Raw genomic sequence first — 23170 nt, 5'->3', positions numbered from 1 at the left:
CTTATATCCGGTTATGTGTTCCAAAGCATTTATCAGCGTGACTTAGGCAGCTCTTGCGCTGCTGCAGTCATTTATTTTTCAACCAAGCTACCCAGTATATGTTCCGTACATAAAAAAGTTGTTGGTTTTTTTCCGTACATGCAAACACAATAAATGTATTTGCTCACTTTGCATTGCAACATGGTTTGTTCCAGGGCCAAAATGCCCCTGGTCCGCTCCCTTTTTTTCTTTTTTTGCTCCTAACTCTGTCTCTAAATGTCAAACTGCAAACTTGTCCTCCCCTCTATACCCTTCCACCACAGTTGGTTGCTCAGATTTGTATTTACTTATTTATTTTAATGCCCCTGGAGTAGGTCACCCCTTATTGCCAGGTCAAGAATCCAGTTTTATTCTCTCTGGGGGGAGGGGGATGCTCCATGGGAGCAAGCATAAGCATCATTGTTGCGTACCTCAGCACTGTCTTCTGGTGTGGTGTCTAGTTTTCTGAAGGTGTCAGATGGTCACTGGGCACCCGATGATTGTTCTAGGAGAGCCCTGCCTAGTGAGCCCCAGTCTCTCCTGTATAGGGTGCTGAATGTGTGGCTAGCTCTGGGCCACCCCAGCAGCAGGCCTGAAGGCCTTGAAGGATCGCAGTGATCAGATGGATGCTACTTAAGCTAAGCCCAACTGTCTACTAAGGAGACTCTCCCTAAATCCATGCTTGGATTTTTTATTTTTTTTTATTCCGTTGGCATCACCTGATTTAAGGCCCATACACACTGGATGATTTTGAGCTCAAAGTAGCTCCCTTTTGGCATTTTGAGCTACTTTGAGCTCAAATTCGTCCTGTGTTTATGGGCTAGAGTTGAGCGCTGATGCGCGCTCCCGCATCATTGCTAGCCGCCGCCGTTCATTGGACTGTTTGCACAGTTGAGTGAAGCACTTTCCACAGTCTCCTACTCTAGAAAGTGCTTCACCCCACTGTGGACATCGCTGGCACAGGGAAAATAGCTCAGTGTGTATGCACCTTTAGAAAGTCTGCCAGACAGTGCTGGTGATTCCTGATCCTGCTCTGAATGTGAGACTCTTTTTATCTTTAATATGTCATATGGAGTACAGACTTATTTAGCAACAGTCACTGGTCAGACTGCTCTCTATATGTTGTTGATATTGATTACTGACTTAGTTACTGTGTTATGTCACTGTACTCTGCATTTTACTGATTCGTACTAGCACCCTGCACCTAATCAGTGAGGAGGGCATATTTTAATTTTGAAGGGCAAAATTGGAGATGTGATATATCGCTACAGCTACTATACCAATACATCACTTATAAGATTTTGCCCTTCAACATTAAAATATACCCTCCTGATTGGGAGCAGGGTGGTAGAATGAACACTTAGTATTAACGTTAGTTAGTTTCTGGGTACTGTCATTCCACTAGTAAATGTTAATATTCAATGTCTCTTAGTTCAGTCTCTCACTTGGATTGTGTCTGCAGCTTTCTGTTTTGTATCTGTTGTCTGGGTCATGTCGGACAATGGGCCATTTTCCAGATCAAGGGATTCTGGGAATTCCACACTAGTCGCAAATGAACGTGATAGTGGCACAGTTCATTAAACATATAATTATCAAATCAGGCGCTCTGAACAAAAAAATAGTATCAAATGGGTCACCTTTAAAATTATGGTAATATAATGCAGCTCCCATAGAGTGCTCTGCAGTACTCTGGTTTAAATGGAAAACAAATAGATATAAAATATCAATAGGAGGCGCTTAAATAAAACTGTATTCATAAAAGACTATTGTTTATCAAATGGTTAATATGTACGAAACCATTATAAACACTGATTTTCACCAACGCACTGCACAGATATTTACCACACCAAGCAGATGTAGTGTCCACATATAGGTCAAATACCATTCATGTGTGGCTCCACAGGTTAAGATGCTACTGAGCAACTTGGAGGTAATATCAACAATAGTTCCAAAATGGTTATTGAGTAGTAGTAAGCATTGTATGCATGTTATGAGTTCCAAGTAATGCCCGCAGAGCGTGCGCTGTGCTACCACCTCCCTGCCGCCGTAGCTATTCTCACCCCTCGTGTTGGTACAGTCCCAGCGTTTACAAGCTGTCTGTAACTGGCCCAATCTTTCAAAGTGTTAGCGGAGGTAGATGAAAAAGTCCCCGGGGACTCTCCGCTATGGGCTTTAGCGGGTGTTGCTTGGTCAAATTCTCCGGTTTGATGATATGCAGGCAGTGTGAGTGGTCCTTTATGCGTTTCTCCGTCAACTCATACAAACGGTTTCATCAGAAGGTTCATTAAACAGTCCATCCTTTGTTTAGCAGTGCTGTGCAGTATGTCCTATAGAGGTAAGCAAACTGTTTTTTCCCGTAGACAAAGGTCACTACATAGTGGATTCTGATCCAGACAAAGGGGTCTATTCATGTAGCAGTGAAAAGTGTGGAGAAGTGAGCCAGTGGAGAAGTGGCCCATCACAACCAATCAGCATTGAATTAACATTTATAATTTGCATACTATAAAATTGTACGGAGCAACTGATTGGTTGCCATGGGCAACTTCTCCACTGGCTCACTTCTGCTCACTTTTCACTGCTTCATGAATAGACCCCTTAGACTGTAACTCCTCCAACAGAGAGAGTTTTAAGGAAATGGTGATAGCTGTTTGACCAATCTATAATTACCAGAGGTCAGTAGAAGCTGACCTGGTACAAAAGGCAATGTACTCATTTGGCTGAGCTCTGGCAGGGGTCTGTTTTGTGTTACACAGTGCATGGCTCTACTTCCTCCATTGCCTGCCTTGCTCATGTACCACTTTCTACTTTTCCAATCACTGTATTCTTGATAGACAGCATGGAAGACAAAAATGGAATTAAATTGGGGTAACCACTGCTGGTATATTGCTAAGGCCTGACCTAGGGGTCATTTGGTAGTTAAGAGGTAGGAAGTGAGCTGAACAAGTTGTTGATTTTCTTTTGGAAGATTAGAACTGTTGCCCTTAATGGACCATACGAAGGTGGTGTAAGAGTTGATTTTGAAGCAGGTCTCTGCTTGTACAGAATATCAGCATTAACATGGCAGCCATTCTGGCTTAACTCCTGGTAGGTAGGCCATGTGAGAGGAGGTCTTCCTTCCCAGTCAAGCCAAACGTCAGGGCTAGAGTTTTCACACTTTTTGTTCTTAAAGACAACAAAGGGTCTAACAGACGGTGGTGGCAAAACGTACACATTTCAAGCCTGCTAATGGGGGTAATTCCAAGTTGATCGCAGCAGGATTTTTGATAGCAACTGGGCAAAACCATGTGCACTGCAGGGGAGGCAGATATAACATGTGCAGAAAGAGTTATATTTGGGTGGGTTATTTTGTTTCTGTGCAGGGTAAATACTGGCTGCTTTATTTTTACACTGCAATTTAGATTGCAGATTGAACACACCACACCCAAATCTAACTCTATCTGCACATGTTAAATCTGCCTCCCCTGCAGTGCACATGGTTTTGCCCAACTGCTAAAAAATTTCCTGCTGCGATCAACTTGGAATTACCCCCAATGTGCAGACGGCATCTCTCCATCCAGGGAAATCTGGGTGAGAAATGGCACTTGCTATTATTACGATCCTTCAAGGGGTTCTTTAGTATCCACTGTCGCAGACGTTTGGACCACCATATTTGCAGAACAACCATCCAAAATCCCTGATCATGCATCACAGCTTTCTCAATTTTTTGAGGGATACAAGGGAATCTGGGCAGTTCTATGGAGAACAGAATGGGATACTGTACCAAGATGACCTTTTATAGGGTATAATGCAGGAAACACTTGGGTTTTCACAAAATGCTTTATGCACTATTCCCTGTATATTGCTAAATGATTCAAAAGTTGCTCAAACAATTAGGAGTAGTTAGAACATCTTTTTTACTTATGACCTATTGATGTAGGCATGTTGATCATCGTTTTACTCCTGCCTATTAAAACTGACAGTGTACTCACTGGATGTACATGGATAAGTGGTTGTATTCTTCGTCCCACATTTCTTGGATGTGTGGGCAGAGTATCAGGTTAGAAGCGGTGCCTCTTCGTGGCTAGCCTTTCTACATTAGCCTGTAATCTAGTCACCTATCCGGGGTAGCTAAAGAGACCAAATCTTAGTTGGACCTCCCCCTGCACCCCCCCCCACACACTTCCATATGGAACCAGAAACTTGTGTCACAGATACCAGCCGGTACGACGTGGCAGCACTGACACTGTAACTCAGACTGCAGTGCCTGACGTCCTACACATGTTACGCTACCCATTAATATTCTTGACCTCGATCCAGCACTAACTACCTGCTGGAAATGGGTTTATTTTGGTGGGGAGTCCCATTCTCATTCAGACAGTGCCACAGCTGTGGAATATACTAACCAGTAAGGGGCATCCAGTAGCTCCAAAATTCACTGGCTGAACTGGCCTGTGAAGGACACCTCAGCAGTTATTTATAAAAATATGGCTAACAATGAGGCCAGCTTCCTCAGCCAGCATGCCATTAATCCTTCCATCCAGTGGTCATCAACCAGATTATAGAAAGGTGGAGTCACCTGGTAAATGATGTGACGGCCTTTCCACTGACACAAGGTAACGCAAGCTTGGGAACCATGTGTATTTTTCTGTAATGGGATCTGGCATTTGGAAGGGAGGTTTCTCACTCTCTCTACCTGCTGGATTTGGCTAGAGTTTCATGATGTATGTAGATGGCATGTTGGATTACGGCTATAAAGCCTTTAGGTTCCAGTTAACTTTTTGGCCTGCTCTATCAAATGAGTGAGCACATCCTGGGCAGCGTGAGAATGGCGTCTCCGTCGTACTGTTAGGATTTTTGTACTTTCTATTAGATCCATGTCCTTTAAGTTTCTTTGGAGGGGTGAGGGGCACTGCGTTCTCATGCCTCTTTCACTTTGCTATGGTTGGGAGTTTGGCTGTGTCTGTTTTATCCCTTGGTATTTGTGAAAAGGCGCACCTGTGATGGAGGGGAGGAGCTAGAGTACAGACAAATTTATAATTTGGCGTTCAGTTCACCGAATTTAACTTGGAGAAATGAATTTAATGGTAAATACAAAATTCCTTAATCCATTTAATAGGCTATTTCAATTACTCAATTCTTGGTCCGTTTTATAGTGCAAAATCCTAGTCCTCATATAGAACATTAGTCTGTTACATATACATGTAGTTAACACCTTGTTTTCTTTCATTTTGTTAAGACTAGCATTCTAAGAAAAGATAATCTAATTGTATTGCTTTGTAATACAGATAAAGTATTTGCTTGTTAAACTCATACTTTTACTGGAGTTTATAGAGGATATTTACCTGTGTATTGACAAAGTAATAATTGCCTTATAACTACAACCAGACATGGCGGTACGGGTGGTGACTGACCAGAGGAGCATATGTCTATAAATGATATGTGTATGTATGTGAATTATGTCTTTTCTCCACACTGTACATACTTGCACTGTGTTTTGTGTGATGCTCCCTTAAGCAGTTACCTTTTATGTATTTAACTCCTCGCATGTGCATTATATCATCTAACTGTCATGTGACTGTCCTATTAACCAGTTATTGTTTCTTCTGCAGCACAATGCCCGTAGCCCTGGAATGGATATTAATGTTACCGGTGTATGGGAGAGAAATGTGACTGGCCAGGGGGTTACTGTGGTGGTTGTGGATGATGGTATCCAGCACACTATTCAGGACATTCAGCCAAACTATGTGAGCATTTGCATGACAGGGGGTGAAGGCACGCTGGGGGTTGTACTGTGTGGGGTAGGGTAAGGGTGATAGACTGCAGAGAACTTTGACTCTGGAAATGGACAAGAGAGAGTCACAGGATGATGATTGTTAATGTGGTATTATGCAGAAAAGGGGCCATATAGAGAGAGTTAATTCTAACTTGCATTTTCTTTCCTGCAGAGCCCCGAAGGCAGCTATGATCTTAATTCCAATGACCCAGACCCCATGCCACATCCAGATGGCTATGGTGATAACCACCATGGTACCCGCTGTGCTGGAGAGATTGCTGCAGTACCTAACAATAGCTTCTGTGCAGTTGGCGTGGCGTATGGCAGCAGAATTGCAGGTGTGTGACTGGGACATAAGGCCTAGGGCCTCAATTGCCCACACAGGGGCTCGGGCACAGTTGGACCTATTTGCTGGCAAAGGCATGAACTGTGTAATTGAAAACAAGTACAGTTATGTGTACATGCAATGTTGGAAAAACTGTAGGATGTGTGCAACTCTGCACCATAGCCTGTCAACCCAGTTTAAGTCCAGCACACTAAAGGTAACCCCACTTACGTTTCTAGAATATATTTTTTTAGGCGAAAGCCCTGTTGCTATTACGTGTGATTAAAATAAAGACAAACCCTTAATACAGAAGAAACAACTCTCATTGTGTATAAATAGAAACAAGAATGCCCCTTAAGACACAGCTTGCTGATATATGCTCACAAAATCATAATGCATGAGCAATGCAGAGAAGCCCCTGTCTGCATCGGAGCTGAATCTGCAATCGACCACATCGGAAACAATGTGCTAGTGTGTTTGCCCTCACCTGCTCACAGACACTTCCTGATATAGCTATGTCTCTGTGCAGGTCTGCCACTGCTTTCACTCAAGCAGAGAGGCCCTTAAATGGGATTACACACGGAGAGATCTGACTAGATTGCCATGTGTATGTCCCCAGCGATAGGGCTTCGCATCGCTATCGCCGGTGCTAGGTTGAGCCTGCATGCAGGCTCAATTTAGGGGGTCGCTCACTTCAGCGCTGTGTGAAGTGAGCGCCCCCCCTTCCCCCCGTCATCCCCTTCCCCCTCGCTCAGCACATAGAGCTATGCTGAGCTGGGGGAGAGATGTGTGCTGAGCGGTCTGTTTTAAGTTCGCTCAGCACATATCTCTCCCGTCAGTACTGGCCTTACTCTACTTGGCTTATGCTGTAAGGCCTCTACCACATCCCACCGCTCCAGCTGTATTTGTTAGTTTCACATAAATCTGCATAGGAGCATATGCATGCTGCTGCTTTTCTGGGCACGCTCAGAGAAAATTGGGTGTTTTACATTACGAAGCCTGGCATGCATATGACTCCACAGCAGCCCACCAATTCAAACTTGAAGTATTCTGCTGATAATATTGCTTTATTCAGCTATAGACACCATCTAATAATGCGCCACTTACTAATAATAAAGTGGTATTTTCACCTGCTAAAGACTGTGCCACATACTATCAGCTCTATATCCAGTTGTTATCAGTACTCTGACCAATGTTTCCTAAGATTTTCATGTTTTCCATAAATGCAATTCCCCCTCCTGAGCTGTTTATATCTTGTCACATCTGCCTTCAGCTTCTCTCTGGCTGGCGCTATTTCAACACATTGTCATTTGTAACACACATGCCTGTTTTTTCAGGGATCAGAGTTCTCGACGGGCCTCTCACAGACAGCATGGAGGCAATTGCGTTCAACAAACACTATCAGATCAATGATATCTACAGCTGCAGGTAGATTATTACACACCATACTTCTGGTTGCACCATATTTGTTTACATCATGCGCATATGCAAATATCGGTTTACGCTTAATATTGAATCAAAACCATCTCTGGGCGTGAATGTGCATATTAGTGACTGTGCATGTTTTCTCTCGTAGCTGGGGTCCTGACGACGATGGGAAGACTGTGGATGGACCTCATCAGCTGGGCAAGGTACTGACTGCTTTTATTCCTCTGTATCATTAGCCCAGAATGCAGGGAAGAAATGTGCCATTGGCTTTGCCATATAAATGGCTGTATCATTTTTCTGCCTGTATATACTAATCGTTTGTTACACACAGATGTCATACTGACTTTGTGTCTTCATCTGTAGGCTGCACTTCAACACGGTGTCATTGCTGGACGGAAAGGTTTTGGGAGTATTTTCGTTGTTGCCAGTGGTAACGGAGGCCGGTACAACGATAACTGTAACTATGATGGATACGCCAACTCTATCTACACTGTAACTATAGGTAAATCTACTTGTTGCTTTTTAATTTTGCAAATGAACACACTTTATAACAAGTGCAGCTGTATAAGCTGCTGGAAGGTCCCTGGCAGGCAGATGGCCACTGCCTTATAGTTTATCAGATAGATTATTACTTGCGAGCACATTCCCACAACTGCTTGTACAAATAAGACTAAGGCCCTTTTACACCGCACAACAACACTGGTTATGCGCGCTCATGTGCAATAACCCGTGTTCAAAGCTGGCGGTGTGAAAGGGGTATAATATATCTGACATCACAAGTGTCTGTACATTACAGCTAGTTAGGCAGCGATCTAGATAGCAACATTGCTGGCCAGGGCAGACCTGTGGGACATTTAGCTTTGTGTAGTTCTAATCCTATTACTAACATTATCCATTGTACCGTGTAAGCCGTTTATTGCAGGGTATACACCATACAACAAGCATGACATACCCAGTACAGGTCATGTGTTTTCAAACCACTAAAATGAAGCGCAAATGCTCCTCTCTGACGTCGTGCCTGCTTTCTCTGACGTCCTAGTGGATGCTGGGAACTCCGTAAGGACCATGGGGAATAGACGGGCTCCGCAGGAGACTGGGCACTCTAAAGAAAAGATTAGGTACTATATGGTGTGCACTGGCTCCTCCCTCTATGCCCCTCCTCCAGACCTCAGTTAGAATCTGTGCCCGGCCAGAGCTGGGTGCTCCTAGTGGGCTCTCCTGAGCTTACTAGTAAAGAAAGTATTATTAGGTTTTTTATTTTCAGTGAGCTTCTGCTGGCAACAGACTCAATGCTACGTGGCACTAAGGGGAGAGAAGCAAACCTACCTGCTTGCAGCTAGCTTGTGCTTCTTAGGCTACTGGACACCATTAGCTCCAGAGGGTTCGAACACAGGCACCTGTCCTCGATCGTCCGTTCCCGGAGCCGCGCCGCCGTCCCCCTCGCAGAGCCAGAAGAACAGAAGCTTGAAGACGACGAAATCAGCGGCAGAAGACTCCTGTCTTCATTTAAGGTAGCGCACAGCACCGCAGCTGTGCGCCATTGCTCCCAGCACACTTACACACTCCGGTCACTGTAGGGTGCAGGGCGCTGGGGGGGGGGGGGGGTGCCCTGGGCAGCAATTGAAGTACCTTTTGGCAATAAAAATACATATATACAGTCTGGCACTGTATATATGTAAAAACCCCCGCCATTTTTTTACACAGAAAGCGGGACAGAAGCCCGCCACTGAGGGGGCGGGGCCTTCTTCCTCAGCACACCAGCGCCATTTTCTCTTCACAGCTCCGCTGGAAGCAGCTCCCCAGGCTCTCCCCTGCAGTATCCAGGTACAAGAAGGGTAAAAAAGAGAGGGGGGGCACATAAATTTAGGCGCAAATAAAACATATAAGGCAGCTATTGGGTAATCACTTATTATAAGTGAAAATCCCTGTGTTATATAGCGCTGTGGTGTGTGCTGGCATACTCTCTCTCTGTCTCCCCAAAGGACTTTGTGGGGTCCTGTCCTCAGTCTCAGCATTCCCTGTGTGTGTGCGGTGTGTCGGTACGGCTGTGTCGACATGTTTGATGAGGAGGGTTACGTGGAGGCGGAGCAAGGGCAGATAAGTGTGGTGTCGCCCCCGTCGGGGCCGACACCTGATTGGATGGATATGTGGAAGGTCTTAAACGACAATGTAAGCTCCTTACATAAAAGGTTTGATGACGCTGCAGCCTTGGGACAGCCGGGGTCTCAGCCCGCGCCTGCCCAGGCGACTCAGTAACCGTCAGGGACTCATAAACGCCCTCTATCTCAGATGGTTGACACAGATGTCGACACGGAGTCCGACTCAAGTGTCGACGATGATGAGGCACATTTACAGTCTAAAATGACCAAGGCCATCCGATACATGATTATTGCAATGAAAGATGTATTACACATTTCTGAGATTAACCCTGTTAATACCAAGAGGGTTTATATGTTTGGGGAGAAAAAGCAGCCAGTGACTTTTCCCCCATCTGATGAATTAAATAAACTGACACGCTTATCTAAAAAGGTGGCCCTGCCGTCTCAGGATACGGCCGCCCTAAAGGAGCCTGCGGATAGAAAGCTGGAAGCTATCCTGAAGTCAGTGTATACACACTCTGGTACTCAACTGAGACCTGCTATTGCTTCAGCCTGGATGTGTAGTGCTGTAGCAGCATAGACAGATACTCTGTCGGACGACATAGATTCCCTCGACAGGGATACTGTTTTGCTAACCCTGGGCCATATAAAAGACGTCGTCTTATATATGTGGGATGCTCAGAGGGACATTTGCCTGCTGGGCTCTAGAATTCATGCTATGTCCATTTCTGCCAGGAGGGTCTTATGGACTCGGCAATGGACAGGAGATGCTGATTCTAAAAAACACATGGAGGTTTTGCCTTATAAGGGTGAGGAATTGTTTGGGGACGGTCTATCGGACCTCGTGTCCACAGCGACAGCTGGAAAGTCGACTTTCTTGCCTCAGGTTTCCTCACAGCCTAAGAAAGCACCGTATTATCAAATGCAGTCCTTTCGTTCTCAAAAAGGCAAGAGGGTCAGGGGCGCATCCTTTCTTGCCAGAGGCAGGGGTAGAGGTAAGAAGCTGCACCATGCAGCCAGTTCCCAGGAACAAAAGTCCTCCCCTGCTTCCACTAAGTCCACCGCATGACGTTGGGGCTCCACAGGCGGAGCCAGGTGCGGTGGGGGCGCGTCTCCGAAACTTCAGCAACCAGTGGGTTCGCTCACAGGTGGATCTCTGGGCTGTACAAATTGTATCTCAGGGATACAAGCTGGAATTCGAAGCGACTCCCCCCCGCCGTTACCTCAAATCAGCCTTGCCAGCTTCCCCCATGGAAAGGGAGGTAGTACTGGCGGCAATTCACAAGCTGTACCTCCAGCAAGTGATTATCAGGGTCCCCCTCCTTCAACAGGGAAGGGGTTACTATTCCACAATGTTTGTGGTACCGAAACCGGACGGTTCGGTGAGACCCATTCTGAATTTAAAATCCTTGAACACTTTTATATAAAGAAATTCAAGTTCAAAATGGAATCGCTCAGAGCGGTTATTGCAAGCCTTGAAGAGGGGGATTTTATGGTGTCGCTGGACATCAAGGACGCTTACTTGCATGTCCCCATTTACCCACCTCACCAGGAGTACCTCAGGTTTATGGTACAGGACTGTCATTACCAGTTCCAGACGTTGCCGTTTGGCCTGTCCACGGCACCGAGGATATTTACCAAGGTAATAGCCGAAATGATGATACTCCTTCGGAAGAAGGGAGTTATAGTTATCCCGTACTTGGACGATCTCCTCATAAAGGCGAGGTCCAGAGAGCAGTTTCTTGATCAGCGTAGCACTCTCTCAGGAAGTGTTGCAACAGCACGGCTGGTTTCTGAATGTTCCAAAGTCGCAGCTGATTCCTACGACGCATCTGCTTTTCCTGGGCATGATTCTGGACACAGAACAGAAGAAGGTGTTTCTCCCGGTGGAGAAGGCCCAGGAATTAGCATCTCTGGTCAGGGACTTCCTGAAACCAAAACAGGTATCGGTGCATCACTGCACGCGAGTCCTGGGAAAGATGGTGGCCTTATACGAAGCCATTCCCTTCGGCAGGTTCCATGCAAGGATCTTTCAGTGGGATCTGTTGGACAAGTGGTCCGGATCGCATCTTCAGATGCATCGGCTGATCACCCTGTCCCCAAGGGCCAGGGTGTCTCTTCTGTGGTGGCTGCAGAGTGCTCACCTTCTCGAGGGCCGCAGGTTCGGCATACAGGACTGGGTCCTGGTGACCACGGATGCAAGCCTCCGAGGATGGGGGGCAGTCACTCAGGGAAGAAACTTCCAAGGGCTGTGGTCAAGTCTGGAGACTTCTCTACACATAAATATACTGGAACTAAGGGCCATTTACAACGCCCTGAGTCAAGCAGAGCCCCTGCTTCGAAACCGGCCAGTGCTGATTCAGTCAGACAACATCACGGCGGTCGCCCATGTAAACCGCCAGGGCGGCACAAGAAGCAGGATGGCAATGGCGGAAGCCACAAAGATTCTTCAGTGGGCGGAAAATCACGTGCAAGCACTGTCAGCAGTGTTCATTCCGGGAGTGGACAACTGGGAAGCAGACTTCCTCAGCAGACACGACCTCCACCCGGGAGAGTGGGGACTTCATCAAGAAGTCTTCGCACAGATTGCAAAGCGATGGGAACTGCCACAGGTGGACATGATGGCGTCCCGCCTCAACAAAAAGCTAAAAAGATATTGCGCCAGGTCAAGGGACCCTCAGGCGATAGCTGTGGACGCCTAGTGACACCGTGGGTGTACCAGTCGGTATATGTGTTTCCTCCTCTTCCTCTCATACCCAAGGTACTGAGAATAGTAAGAAAGAGAGGAATAAGAACAATACTCATTGTTCCGGATTGGCCAAGAAGGTCTTGGTACCCGGAACTGCAAGAAATGCGCACAGAGGACCCATGGCCTCTGCCTCTCAGACAGGACCTGCTGCAACAAGGGCCCTGTCTGTTCCAAGACTTACCGCGGCTGCGTTTGACGGCATGGTGGTTGAACGCCGGATCCTAGCGGAAAAAGGCATTCCAGATGAAGTTATTCCTACGCTGATAAAGGCTAGGAAAGACGTGACAGCAAAGCATTATAACCGTATATGGCGAAAATATGTTGCTTGGTGTGAGCCCAGGAAGGCCCCTACAGAGGAATTCCAGCTGGGTCGTTTCCTGCACTTCCTACAGTCAGGGGTGACTATGGGCCTAAAATTGGGGTCCATAAAGGTCCAGATTTCGGCCCTATCCATTTTCTTTCAAAAAGAACTGGCTTCACTGCCTGAGGTTCAGACGTTTGTTAAGGGAGTGCTGCATATTCAGCCCCCTTTTGTGCCACCAGTGGCACCCTGGGATCTTAACGTTGTGTTGGATTTCCTGAAATCCCACTGGTTTGAGCCACTTAAGACCATGGAGCTAAAATATCTCACGTGGAAAGTGGTCATGCTGTTGGCCTTAGCATCGGCTAGGCGTGTGTCGGAATTGGCGGCTTTGTCATGTAAAAGCCCATATCTGATCTTCCATATGGACAGGGCAGAATTGAGGACTCGTCCCCAATTTCTCCCAAAGGTGGTATCATCGTTTCATTTGAACCAACCTATTGTGGTGCCTGCGGCTACTCGGGACTTGGAGGACTCCAAGTTGCTGGACGTAGTCAGGGCTTTGAAAATATGTTTCCAGAACGGCTGGAGTCAGGAAGACTGACTCGCTGTTTATCCTGCATGCACCCAACAAGCTGGGTGCTCCTGCTTCAAAGCAAACTATTGCTCGCTGGATCTGTAGCACGATTCAGCTGGCTCATTCTGCGGCTGGATTGCCGCATCCAAAATCGGTAAAAGCCCATTCCACAAGGAAGGTGGGCTCTTCTTGGGCGGCTGCCCGAGGTGTCTCGGCTTTACAGCTTTGCCGAGCGGCTACTTGGTCGGGTTCAAACACCTCTGCAAAGTTCTACAAGTTTGATACCCTGGCTGAGGAGGACCTTGTGTTTGCTCATTCGGTGCTGCAGAGTCATCCGCACTCTCCCGCCCGTTTGGGAGCTTTGGTATAATCCCCATGGTCCTTACGGAGTTCCCAGCATCCACTAGGACGTCAGAGAAAATAAGAATTTACTCACCGGTAATTCTATTTCTCGTAGTCCGTAGTGGATGCTGGGCGCCCGTCCCAAGTGCGGACTTTCTGCAATACGTGTATATAGTTATTGCTTAAATAAGGGTTATTGTTCTGAGCCATCCGTTGAGTGAGGCTCAGTTGTTGTTGTTCATACTGTTAACTGGGTAAGGTTATCACAAGTTGTACGGTGTGATTGGTGTGGCTGGTATGAGTCTTACCCTGGATTCCAAAAATCCTTTCCTTGTAATGTCAGCTCTTCCGGGCACAGTTTCCCTAACTGAGGTCTGGAGGAGGGGCATAGAGGGAGGAGCCAGTGCACACCAGATAGTACCTAATCTTTTCTTTAGAGTGCCCAGTCTCCTGCGGAGCCCGTCTATTCCCCATGGTCCTTACGGAGTTCCCAGCATCCACTACGAACTACAAGAAATAGAATTACCGGTGAGTAAATTCTTATTTTTCCAGGGAAACCCATATTTCTGCAGCAGGATACATTGGTTTCCACAGGAAAACATTGGGGTGTAGAGTGGATCTTGATCCAGAGGCACCAACAGGCTAAAGCTTTAGGCTGTCCCAGGATGCATTGGGCCCTCCTATAAACCCCGCCTCCAGGCACTGGAGCTCAGTTTCGAGTTGGTGCCTGCAGCAGGTCACCTAACAGGATGGCTGCACTGGGAAACCCTGAAAAAGCTTCTAAGAAGATTTCTTCTGTGGGCTGACACTTCAGCACTGAAGCTCCATCACTTCCCAAGCAGCATCGCATACTCCTGCAGCTCAGCTCCTGGGTACTTGCGGCGGAGACGCTTCAGCTTAGGCACACAGTCGCAGATGATCTCCTGGTTCTCGTGGCTGCTACCGGAAGGAGGTTAGAGGGTTCCCCAGGCGGGACCCGCCATTAAATCTCGTTTTGTCCGCAACCTAGGGAGACTGGTTGCAGCACTGGCGTGGACATTGTCTCCGAGCAGGGATCCCACTAGACCACCGGGGCGTCCGAGTACAGGTCAGGTGTACTAACACCCCATTTAATAAGACTCTCAGTACCCGGGGTGGAAGTCAAGCATAGGGGAGGTGGCGCTTGACCTGTAGCCCCTCTCCTGGTCCAGGGCGCCATCTCTGAGCAGATTTTACCAGCCTGGTGCTGCCTCACACCATCCCTCACTCCCTGACTGAGACGCTGGGCGCCATCTTCTGAGCATAGTTGCGGCTGGTCTCTGGGACTGTAGGGCAAGGTCTCCCTTGTAAAGCCGCCTGTATACAGCGCTTTGACTTTACAAACACATGAGTATTCTACATGTCTATATACAGACAGCGTTAGTTAAGAATAAGTGTAGCTGTTATAGAATATTTTGTACAAGTATTCTAATATATAGCTCCGGTCTAGGACCGCGCTGTGATATATATAGATATATATTTATTACTACAGTGCAGCTTTATTGTGATAATTTCTGCATTGCATATGACTGTGTGTGCTTGTATCTGCTGTGTTGTTTCACTCTGTGTTTCCCAGATATAACTGTCACTATATTCTGTACCCTAAGAGGCTAGGTGCATCTGGGTCTGCTAATATAGTGCGTCACAGCATTTATCCAATATGGTATATTCTACTGTGTACTCTGTCACATAATATCTGATTTAATCACAGGTATTGTACTTTGTCTGGCTTTATCATACTAAGTTGCTCTGTTGTTGCATTCTCACAAAATGTCTAACAGAAAGGGCAGTAAATCAGTGGAAGCTCCTGCGTTATGCAGAGCAGGCTCCAGGGATTTATCAGAGTGTTATATGATGGCCTGTGTACTAATGTCATATGCTCCTCATCAGTCCGTAGCTCCTGCACCTGCAATGGAGCCACTGGGCTGCGTTCACCAACCTACTGGGTACTCTGGTGGAACACATAGCATCCCCTATAGGACCACTGGTGCCATTGCCACCTCATATGTCCCTATGATTAATCCGCATTGGATGGAAAAATTGTCTAACCCAACTGCATAAATGAGTCAGTCTCTGGTTAGACAGAAGTTTACACCAGGTCACTACGGGTCTCTGGGTCCTCTAAGTGGCCTGCTTCCTCCTCACAATACAAAAACCTCTCTGTCTCATCTGAAGACGAGGCGGAGCATATGGTCCTGTCAGACACTGATTCCTGTGTTACTGATGAGGATTCTCCTTTGCAGATTGATGTTCCTGCTTTAGTGCAGGCTAATAAGCATATCCTTCAAATCACTGATGATGAGGATTCCACTACTGTGGCAAAATTTAAACATCAGCAAGGTGGTTAAAACTATATTACCCCATTCTGATCATTATTGTGGACATCAGACGGAAACCCTGGCCTAACCCAGGGAAGACATTCCTTCTGCTAAAATGGGTCTTGGCTCGCTATCCTCTCCCTGCAGAGTTATGTAACAAATGGGAAACTCCACCGCGGTGGATTCTCACATCACCTGCTTTGTGGTGTCGTCCACTCTGTCTATCACCACTGTTACCTCACTGTAGGAACCGTCAGATAAGAGTGTGGAGGGATGCCTGATATCTATATACTCCCTTACTGGAGTCATTCATTGACCCACTATAGCTGCCTCTTGGCCTGCAATAAGGCGTGGGTTCAGACATTAGAGGAAGATCTGCCTAAGGATTTATCTGACATGCCAGACTATACCTGTCTCACTATACCACCGCTGCCTATTATGATCAGGAGGCGTCCTCTGAGGCGGGTAAAAATGGCAGCCAAGGTGTCGACCACGTCTGTCCTGGCTCGCCACATACTGTGGTTGAGGTCTTGGAAAGTTGACCTGGACTCCAAAAGACCTTGGTGGTACTCCACTGGGACATTACGTTTGGGGAAGATCTAAATAATATAGTGTCTGAAATAGCAGCTGCTAAGACTGCTTTTTTCCCCCCACTACTAATCCTTGTGCAACAGAAGGCGTAGGTACCACTTTTCATTCCTTTTGGCCTCAAGGGAATGCAAAAGTTTAGGCATACCCGAGACAATCTCGTGCTCCCAAAACCACGTAGCCCATGGCCAAATAATCCTGGGGAGCCCGTCGGCCTGCTTCATAACATGACAAGCCTGCTGCGTGACAGGGCGGGCCTCCCCTGGAGGATCCCAGGGTGGGAGGCCGACTTCTACAGTTCACTCGGGTCTGCTTAAAGACCACTTCAGATGCATGGGTAATGGAAGCTGTCTCTTTTCAGAGACCTCTCCCTTGCCAGTTTTACACTACGGCTCTCCCTTCGGATCCGTTGAAAGTGCAAGCTCTACAAACTGTGGTGAGTTCTCTCATAAGTACAGGAGTACCTCCTGTACCTCTCATAAGTACAGCTGGTACCTCGATCCCAAAATTGTCAGAGGTCACTTTCGACCGTTTCTACTCCGAACAATGGGTCTTTCCGGCTTATACTCAACCTCAAATCTCTGAACAAGTTTGTGAGCGTGTCCAGGTTTCGTATGAAATGCTGCACTCAATTATGCGGTCTATGTAACCCGGAGACTATATGGTATCCCTGGATATACAGGATGCATACCTGCATATACCTATTAACCATATCGCATCAGCAGTTTCTGCGATTTGCTAGTGGCAACCTCCATTCCAATTCCAGGCTCTGCTATTTGGCCTGGTTACGGATCCTCTTTTTTTTTTTTTTTTCCAAAGTCTTTGGACCAAGGAGGAATCTACTCCTTCCAGTAAATATTCTGGAGGTGAGGACGGTGTTCAGTGCTGTCCTGTCTCTAGTACAGAACAGGCCTGTTCAAGTCCGATCAGACAATGCCACCACAGTGGCATACATAAACTAGGGAGGTGCCTTGGACTGCACACCTATAGCTGCCAGTAATGTGAGGTGCTACCTACTGAGACTTGTAGTTCTACAGAAAAAAGGGGGGTGTTGAAGGTGCACTGTTTCTAGCATTACTGATATCATACAGCTTAGCATATAATCAATAGTAGAGTTTAGTTATGTATTGATCAATGCATGTAGCTGCAGCCCCACGGCAAGGAACTCCACTCTTCTGCAGTACCTAACACTATAGGGGTTCAAACCTAGGGCACGGGACCCCCCAAAACATCACAGCTAAGCGACCCCAGGGTATCACAGGGAATGATTATGTGTAGTGAGAAGGATTAAGGAATAGGGGCGGGATGTACTAAGCTTAGAAAAGTGATAATTTCACTGTGATAAAGTACTAGTTACTCAGCTTCTAACTGCCATGTCACAGGCTGGGTTTGAAAAATGACAGTTAGGAGGTGATTGGCTGGCACTTTATCACAGTGAAATTTTCACTTTTCAAAACTTGGTACATCCCGCCCTGTGTGAGAAAAAAGTTGTTATGCGGTGAATTAATATAAGTGAAAAAGGTGTGACATGTATAATAAACAAACAGTGAAAGTGCCAAATTAAAAGTAATGCTGCGATGCCCTGTTGTCGCCCACCTCACACCTGATAAGGTGCAGGTTCACATTCTGCCTTGTCGGTATAGTTTCACAGAAAAATTGCGTCTATATCTGACGTTCATACTTTCACTCAGGGCGTACTTAGGATTCCGCCTCCCTATGTCCCTCCTGTGGCTCCATGGGAATTGGGATCCCGACCGGCACAATCCTGACAGAGGGGCGAGCACAGTGCAGCCCCTTGCGGGCTCGCTATGCTCAGCACACTAATTAATTCTCCCTCTATGATTTTTCACCGTGACCGGGCAGTTCTACGAACTTGACCGGGTTATTTCCCTAAGGTGGTGTCATCTTTTCACCTTAACCAAGAGTTTGTGGTTTCGGCCTTTATCTCTTCAGACTTGACTTCCAAAGAGCGTTCTTTGGATGTGGTAAGGGTTCTCTGTATTTATGTAGAGAGGACTGCCTCTATCAGGAGGTCAGATTCCCTTTTCTGTTACGTCCTAGAGGATACTGGGGTCCATTTAGTACCATGGGGTATAGACGGGTTCACTAGGAAGAAAGACACGGCTGATCGTAAAATTGAGAATACACTCAAATCATTGTACACAGCTGCTGGGGTGGCCCAAAGACCCATTATTGCATGTGCGTGGATCACTAAAGCCATTGCTAAATGGTCAGGTAACGTAATTGAGGGGTTAGATTCCTTATCTAGGGGGGATGTTGTCTTACTCCTGCAGCATATACAGGACTCTGCTAACTTTATGGTGGAAGCCATAAAGAAAATAGGCGTGCTTAACGCACGCACCACCGCTATGGCAGTGTCAGCACGCAGGGGCTTGTGGCTAAGCCAGTGGACCGCTGACGCGGATTCCAGGAAAGGTGTGGAAGGCCTACCATTCACAGAAGAGGCCTTGTTCGGAGATGAATTGGACAAATGGATCTCCACAGCTACTGCGGATAAGTCTACGTATCTTCCTTCCGCAGCCCCCCCAACCAGGAAGGCTTATTCAGCTTCTAAGTTACAGTCCTTTCGGACGGCTAAGTTCAAGGGCAAATCCATAGGTGCTTCTACGTCCTCCAGCGGCGCAAAAGGTAAACCACGCAAACCAGCAACAGCAGGTGCTCAGGAACAGAGCTCAGGCTCTGCTTCCTCAAAGACTTCAGCATGACGGTGGACCGCAATGCCTGGAAGGCTGACAGGTGGGAGCACGCCTACAATTCTTCAGTCAGATCTGATCAAATTCGTGCCGGGATCTCTGGGTCATAAATCTTATTTCCCAGGGCTACAGACTGGAGTTCCAAGAGCTCCCAACTCGTAGATTCTTCAAATCAGGCTTGCCAGTTTCACGAGAGGCAAGTATAACTTTACAACATGCCATCCACACACTGGTACAGACTCGCGTCATTGTTCCAGTTCTACCTCATCAGCTAAACAAGGGGTACTATTCCAACTTGTTTGTAGTACTGAAACCGGACGGTTCTGTAAGACCAATTTTGAACCTCAAGTTGTTGAACCCGTACTTGTGAGTGTTCAAATTCAAGATTGTTGTTTCTGAGAGCGGTGATCTCCGGTCTGGAGGAGGGGGAATTCCTAGTGTCTCTGGATATCAAGGATGCGTACCTTCACATTCCGATCTGGCCGCCTCATTAGGCTTATCTACAGTTTGCACTGCAGGACTGTCACTACCAGTTCCAGGCCCTGCCATTTGGCCTCTCCATGGCACCGAGGGTGTTCACCAAGGTGATGGCAGAGATGATGTTTCTACTCCGCAAACGGAGTGAACATAATTCGTACCTGGACGATCTCCTGATAAAAGCACCGTCCAGGGAAAGGTTGCTGGACAGCGTTGCTTTGTCAACCAAACTTCTCCAGGATCATGGGTGGATTCAGAATCTTCTGAAATCTCACCTAGAGCCAACACGGAGGCTTCCATTCCTGGGAATGATACTGGATACGGAGTCGCAAAAGATGTTCCTTCCGTTGGAAAAGGCATTAGTAATCCAGTAGATGGTTCGGGATGTCCTGAAGCCAACCCGGATATCGGTGCATGTATGCATTCGCCTTCTGGGGAAAATGGTGGCCTCTTACGAGGCTCTTCAATACGGAAGGTGTCACGCAAGACCCTTCCAGTTTGATCTGTTGGACAAATGGTCCGGATCGCATCTTCACATGCACCAGAGGATCTGTCTGTCACCAAAAGCCAGGATCTCCCTTCTGTGGTGGCTACAGACTTCTCACCTTGTCGAGGTTTGTAATTCAGAATTGGATTCTGCTAACTACAGATGCAAACCTCAGAGGTTGGAGAGCAGTCACTCAGGTGCAGTTTCAAGCAAGATGGTCAAGTCAGGAAGTCGTCCTTCCAATCAACATTCTGAAACTCAGGGCCATATACAACGCCCTTCTGCAGGCCTCACATCTATTTCAAGATCGGGCCATTCAGGTCCAGTCAGACAATGTGACGGCAGTAACATACATAAACCGACAGGGCGGAACGAAAAGCAGAGCAGCAATGTCAGAGGTGTCAAGAATTCTCCTCTGCGCAGAGAGAAACGCTGTGGCGTTGTCAGCGGTCTTCATTCCGGGAGTAGGCAACTGGGAAACAGATTTCCTTAGCAGACACGACCTGTACCCGGGGGAGTGGGGTCTTCACCCGGAAGTGTTCAGGTGCGTGACAAGTCGATGGGGATATCCACAGATCGACATGATGGCCTCCCATCTCAACAAGAAGCTCAAGCGGTATTGTTTCAGGTCGAGAGACCCACAGGCGGTGGTGGTAGACGCCCTGACGACTCCATGGGTCTATCAGATGGTGTACATGTTTCCTCCCACTTCCTCTGATCCCAAGAATTCTAAAAAGGGAAAAGGTTCAAGCATGTCTAATTGCTCCAGACTGGCCAAGAAGGGCCCGGTGCGCGGAACTTCTGGAGATGCTCCTCGAAGATCCATGGCCTTTACCTCTTTGCTAGGATCTTCTGCAACCGGGCCCGTTTGTCTATCAGGACTTACCGCGGCTGCGTTTGATGGCATGGAAGTTGAACGGCTGATTCTAGCCAGGAGAGGGATCCCTAACAAGGTTATCCCGACTATGATCCAAGCCAGGAAGGGGGTAACGTCTAAGCATTACAATCGTATTTGGTAGAAATACGTGTCTTGGTGTGATAGCAGAACATTTTCTGCGGTGGAATTCCATCTAGGACGTTTCCTTCTTTTTCTGCAAGCAGGGGTGGATGTGGGCCTACGTCTGGACTCCATAAAAGCCCAGATTTCGGCCTAGTCCATTCTCTGTCAGAAACAATTGGCTTCTCTCCCTGAGGTCCAGATGTTCCTGAAAGGTGTTCTGCACATCTAACTTCCCTTTGTGCCTCCCACGGCACCTTGGGATCTCGATGTGGTGCTGCATTTCCTCCAATCGGACTGGTTTGAGCCGTTACAGGAGGTGGACGTAAAATTTCTTACGTGGAAGACCTTCACACTGTTGGCCTTGGCTTCAGCAAGACGTGTGTCGGAGTTGGGGGCTTTGTCTCACAAAAGTCCCTGTTTAATTTTCCATGAGGACAGAGCTGAACTCAGAACTCATCAGCAATCTTCCTAAGGTGGTGTCTGCGTTTCACATCAACCAACCTATTATGGTACCGGTTGTCAATGACACCTCTGCTACTTCAAAGTCTTTGGATGTTGTGAGGGCTTTGAAGGTGTATATGAAAAGTACAGCTCGTCACAGAAAGACGGACTCGCTGTTTGTTCACCATGATCCCAGTAAGATTGGGTATCCTGCTTCAAAGCAGACGATTGCACGCTGGATCAGACTTACTATCCAGCATACTTGTTCTACGGCAAGTTTGCCATGTCCAAAATCTGTACAGGCCCACTCTACTAGGTCGGTGGGTTCTTCCTGGGTGGCTGCCCGGGGTGTCTCGGCTTTACAGCTCTGCCGAGCAGCTACTTGGACAGGTTCAAACACGTTTGCAAAGTTCTACAAGTTTGATACTTTGGCCTCTGAGGACCTTAGTTTGGTCAATCAGTTCTGCAGGAACCTCTGCACTCTCTCACCTGGTTTGGGAGCTTTGGTACATCCCCATGGTACTAAATGGACCCCAGTAACCTCTAGGACGTAAGAGAAAATAGGATTTTAGTTACCTACCAGTAAATCCTTTTCTCGTAGTCCGTAGAGGATACTGGCCGCCTGCCTAGTGCTTCGTTCTTCCTGCACTGTTACTTGGTTAAGTAATGTTGGTTCAGCCGTTGCTGTTTTACAGTTTTAAGTTTGGTTAGCTTGGCTTTCCTCTTGTTGTGTGTGCTGGTTCGGAATCTCACCACTATCTTTTATATCCTTCTCTCGAAGTATGTCAGTCTCCTCGGGCACAGTTTCCTAGACTGAGTCTGGTAGTAGGGGCATAGAGGGAGGAGCCAGCCCACACTATCAAATTTTTAAAGTGCCCATGGCTCCTAGTGGACCCGTCTATACCCCATGGTACTAAATGGACCCCAGTATCCTCTACGGACTACGAGAAAAGGATTTACCGGTAGGTAATTAAAATCCTATTTTTGTACTGTTTGGTTTTCACAAACGTGGCTGGCCTGCGAATAAGCATACTATGGCTAGATGGATTAGAATGGTGATTGCACAAGCTTACGCGCAGGCTGGACTTCCAGCTCCTGTTGCTATTAAAGCCCATTCTACTCTGTCTGTTGGACCTCCTTGGGCGGCCCGCCGTGGCGCGTCCACAGAACAGTTGTGCAAGGCGGCTGCATGGTCCTCAGTGAACACGTTTATTAGGTTCTATGCCTTTGATACTTCCGCTTCCCAGGATGCCAGGTTCTCATGCCCGCCAAGGCGCATCCCCTCCTTTGAGGAACTGCTTTATGTCATCCTCAATGTTTTCCTGTGGAAACTAATGTATCCTGCTGCAGAAAAGGAGAGTTATGGTAGACTTACCAATTTTATCTCTTTCTGCTAGGTACACTGGTTCCACAGGGTGCCCACCCTGATGCTCCTAGCTTCTATGGGTTTGTATGGCATTAGCCGCTGGTACCTTCTCCTGTCGTGAGAATGTGGTTCTATGTGACTAACATCTGCCTTCTCTCTTGCCTGCTCCT

At 47.2% G+C, this 23170-nt stretch overlaps 2 protein-coding genes across 3 annotated transcripts in view; one reads left to right on the top strand and one right to left on the bottom strand.

Annotated features, from left to right (window-relative positions):
* Window positions 1-23170, top strand: part of PCSK7 (proprotein convertase subtilisin/kexin type 7) — a 113750-nt gene that overhangs the window by 11890 nt on the left and 78690 nt on the right. The window contains exons 3-7 of one of the 2 annotated variants that reach the window (XM_063943307.1): window positions 5607-5741; window positions 5943-6108; window positions 7433-7523; window positions 7672-7726; window positions 7887-8025. In XM_063943307.1, coding sequence (XP_063799377.1) covers window positions 5607-5741; window positions 5943-6108; window positions 7433-7523; window positions 7672-7726; window positions 7887-8025 — 586 coding nt within the window. The remainder of the gene's footprint in view (window positions 1-5606; window positions 5742-5942; window positions 6109-7432; window positions 7524-7671; window positions 7727-7886; window positions 8026-23170) is intronic. The other variant, XM_063943308.1, reaches the window with a different exon arrangement.
* Window positions 1-23170, bottom strand: part of RNF214 (ring finger protein 214) — a 167106-nt gene that overhangs the window by 79352 nt on the left and 64584 nt on the right. The window lies entirely within an intron of this gene.

This window comes from Pseudophryne corroboree, chromosome 10 (assembly GCF_028390025.1).
Source record: "Pseudophryne corroboree isolate aPseCor3 chromosome 10, aPseCor3.hap2, whole genome shotgun sequence".
NCBI lineage: Eukaryota > Metazoa > Chordata > Amphibia > Anura > Myobatrachidae > Pseudophryne > Pseudophryne corroboree.
Note: the sequence above shows the minus strand (reverse complement) of the source record. Positions and strands in the feature narration are given on the sequence as shown.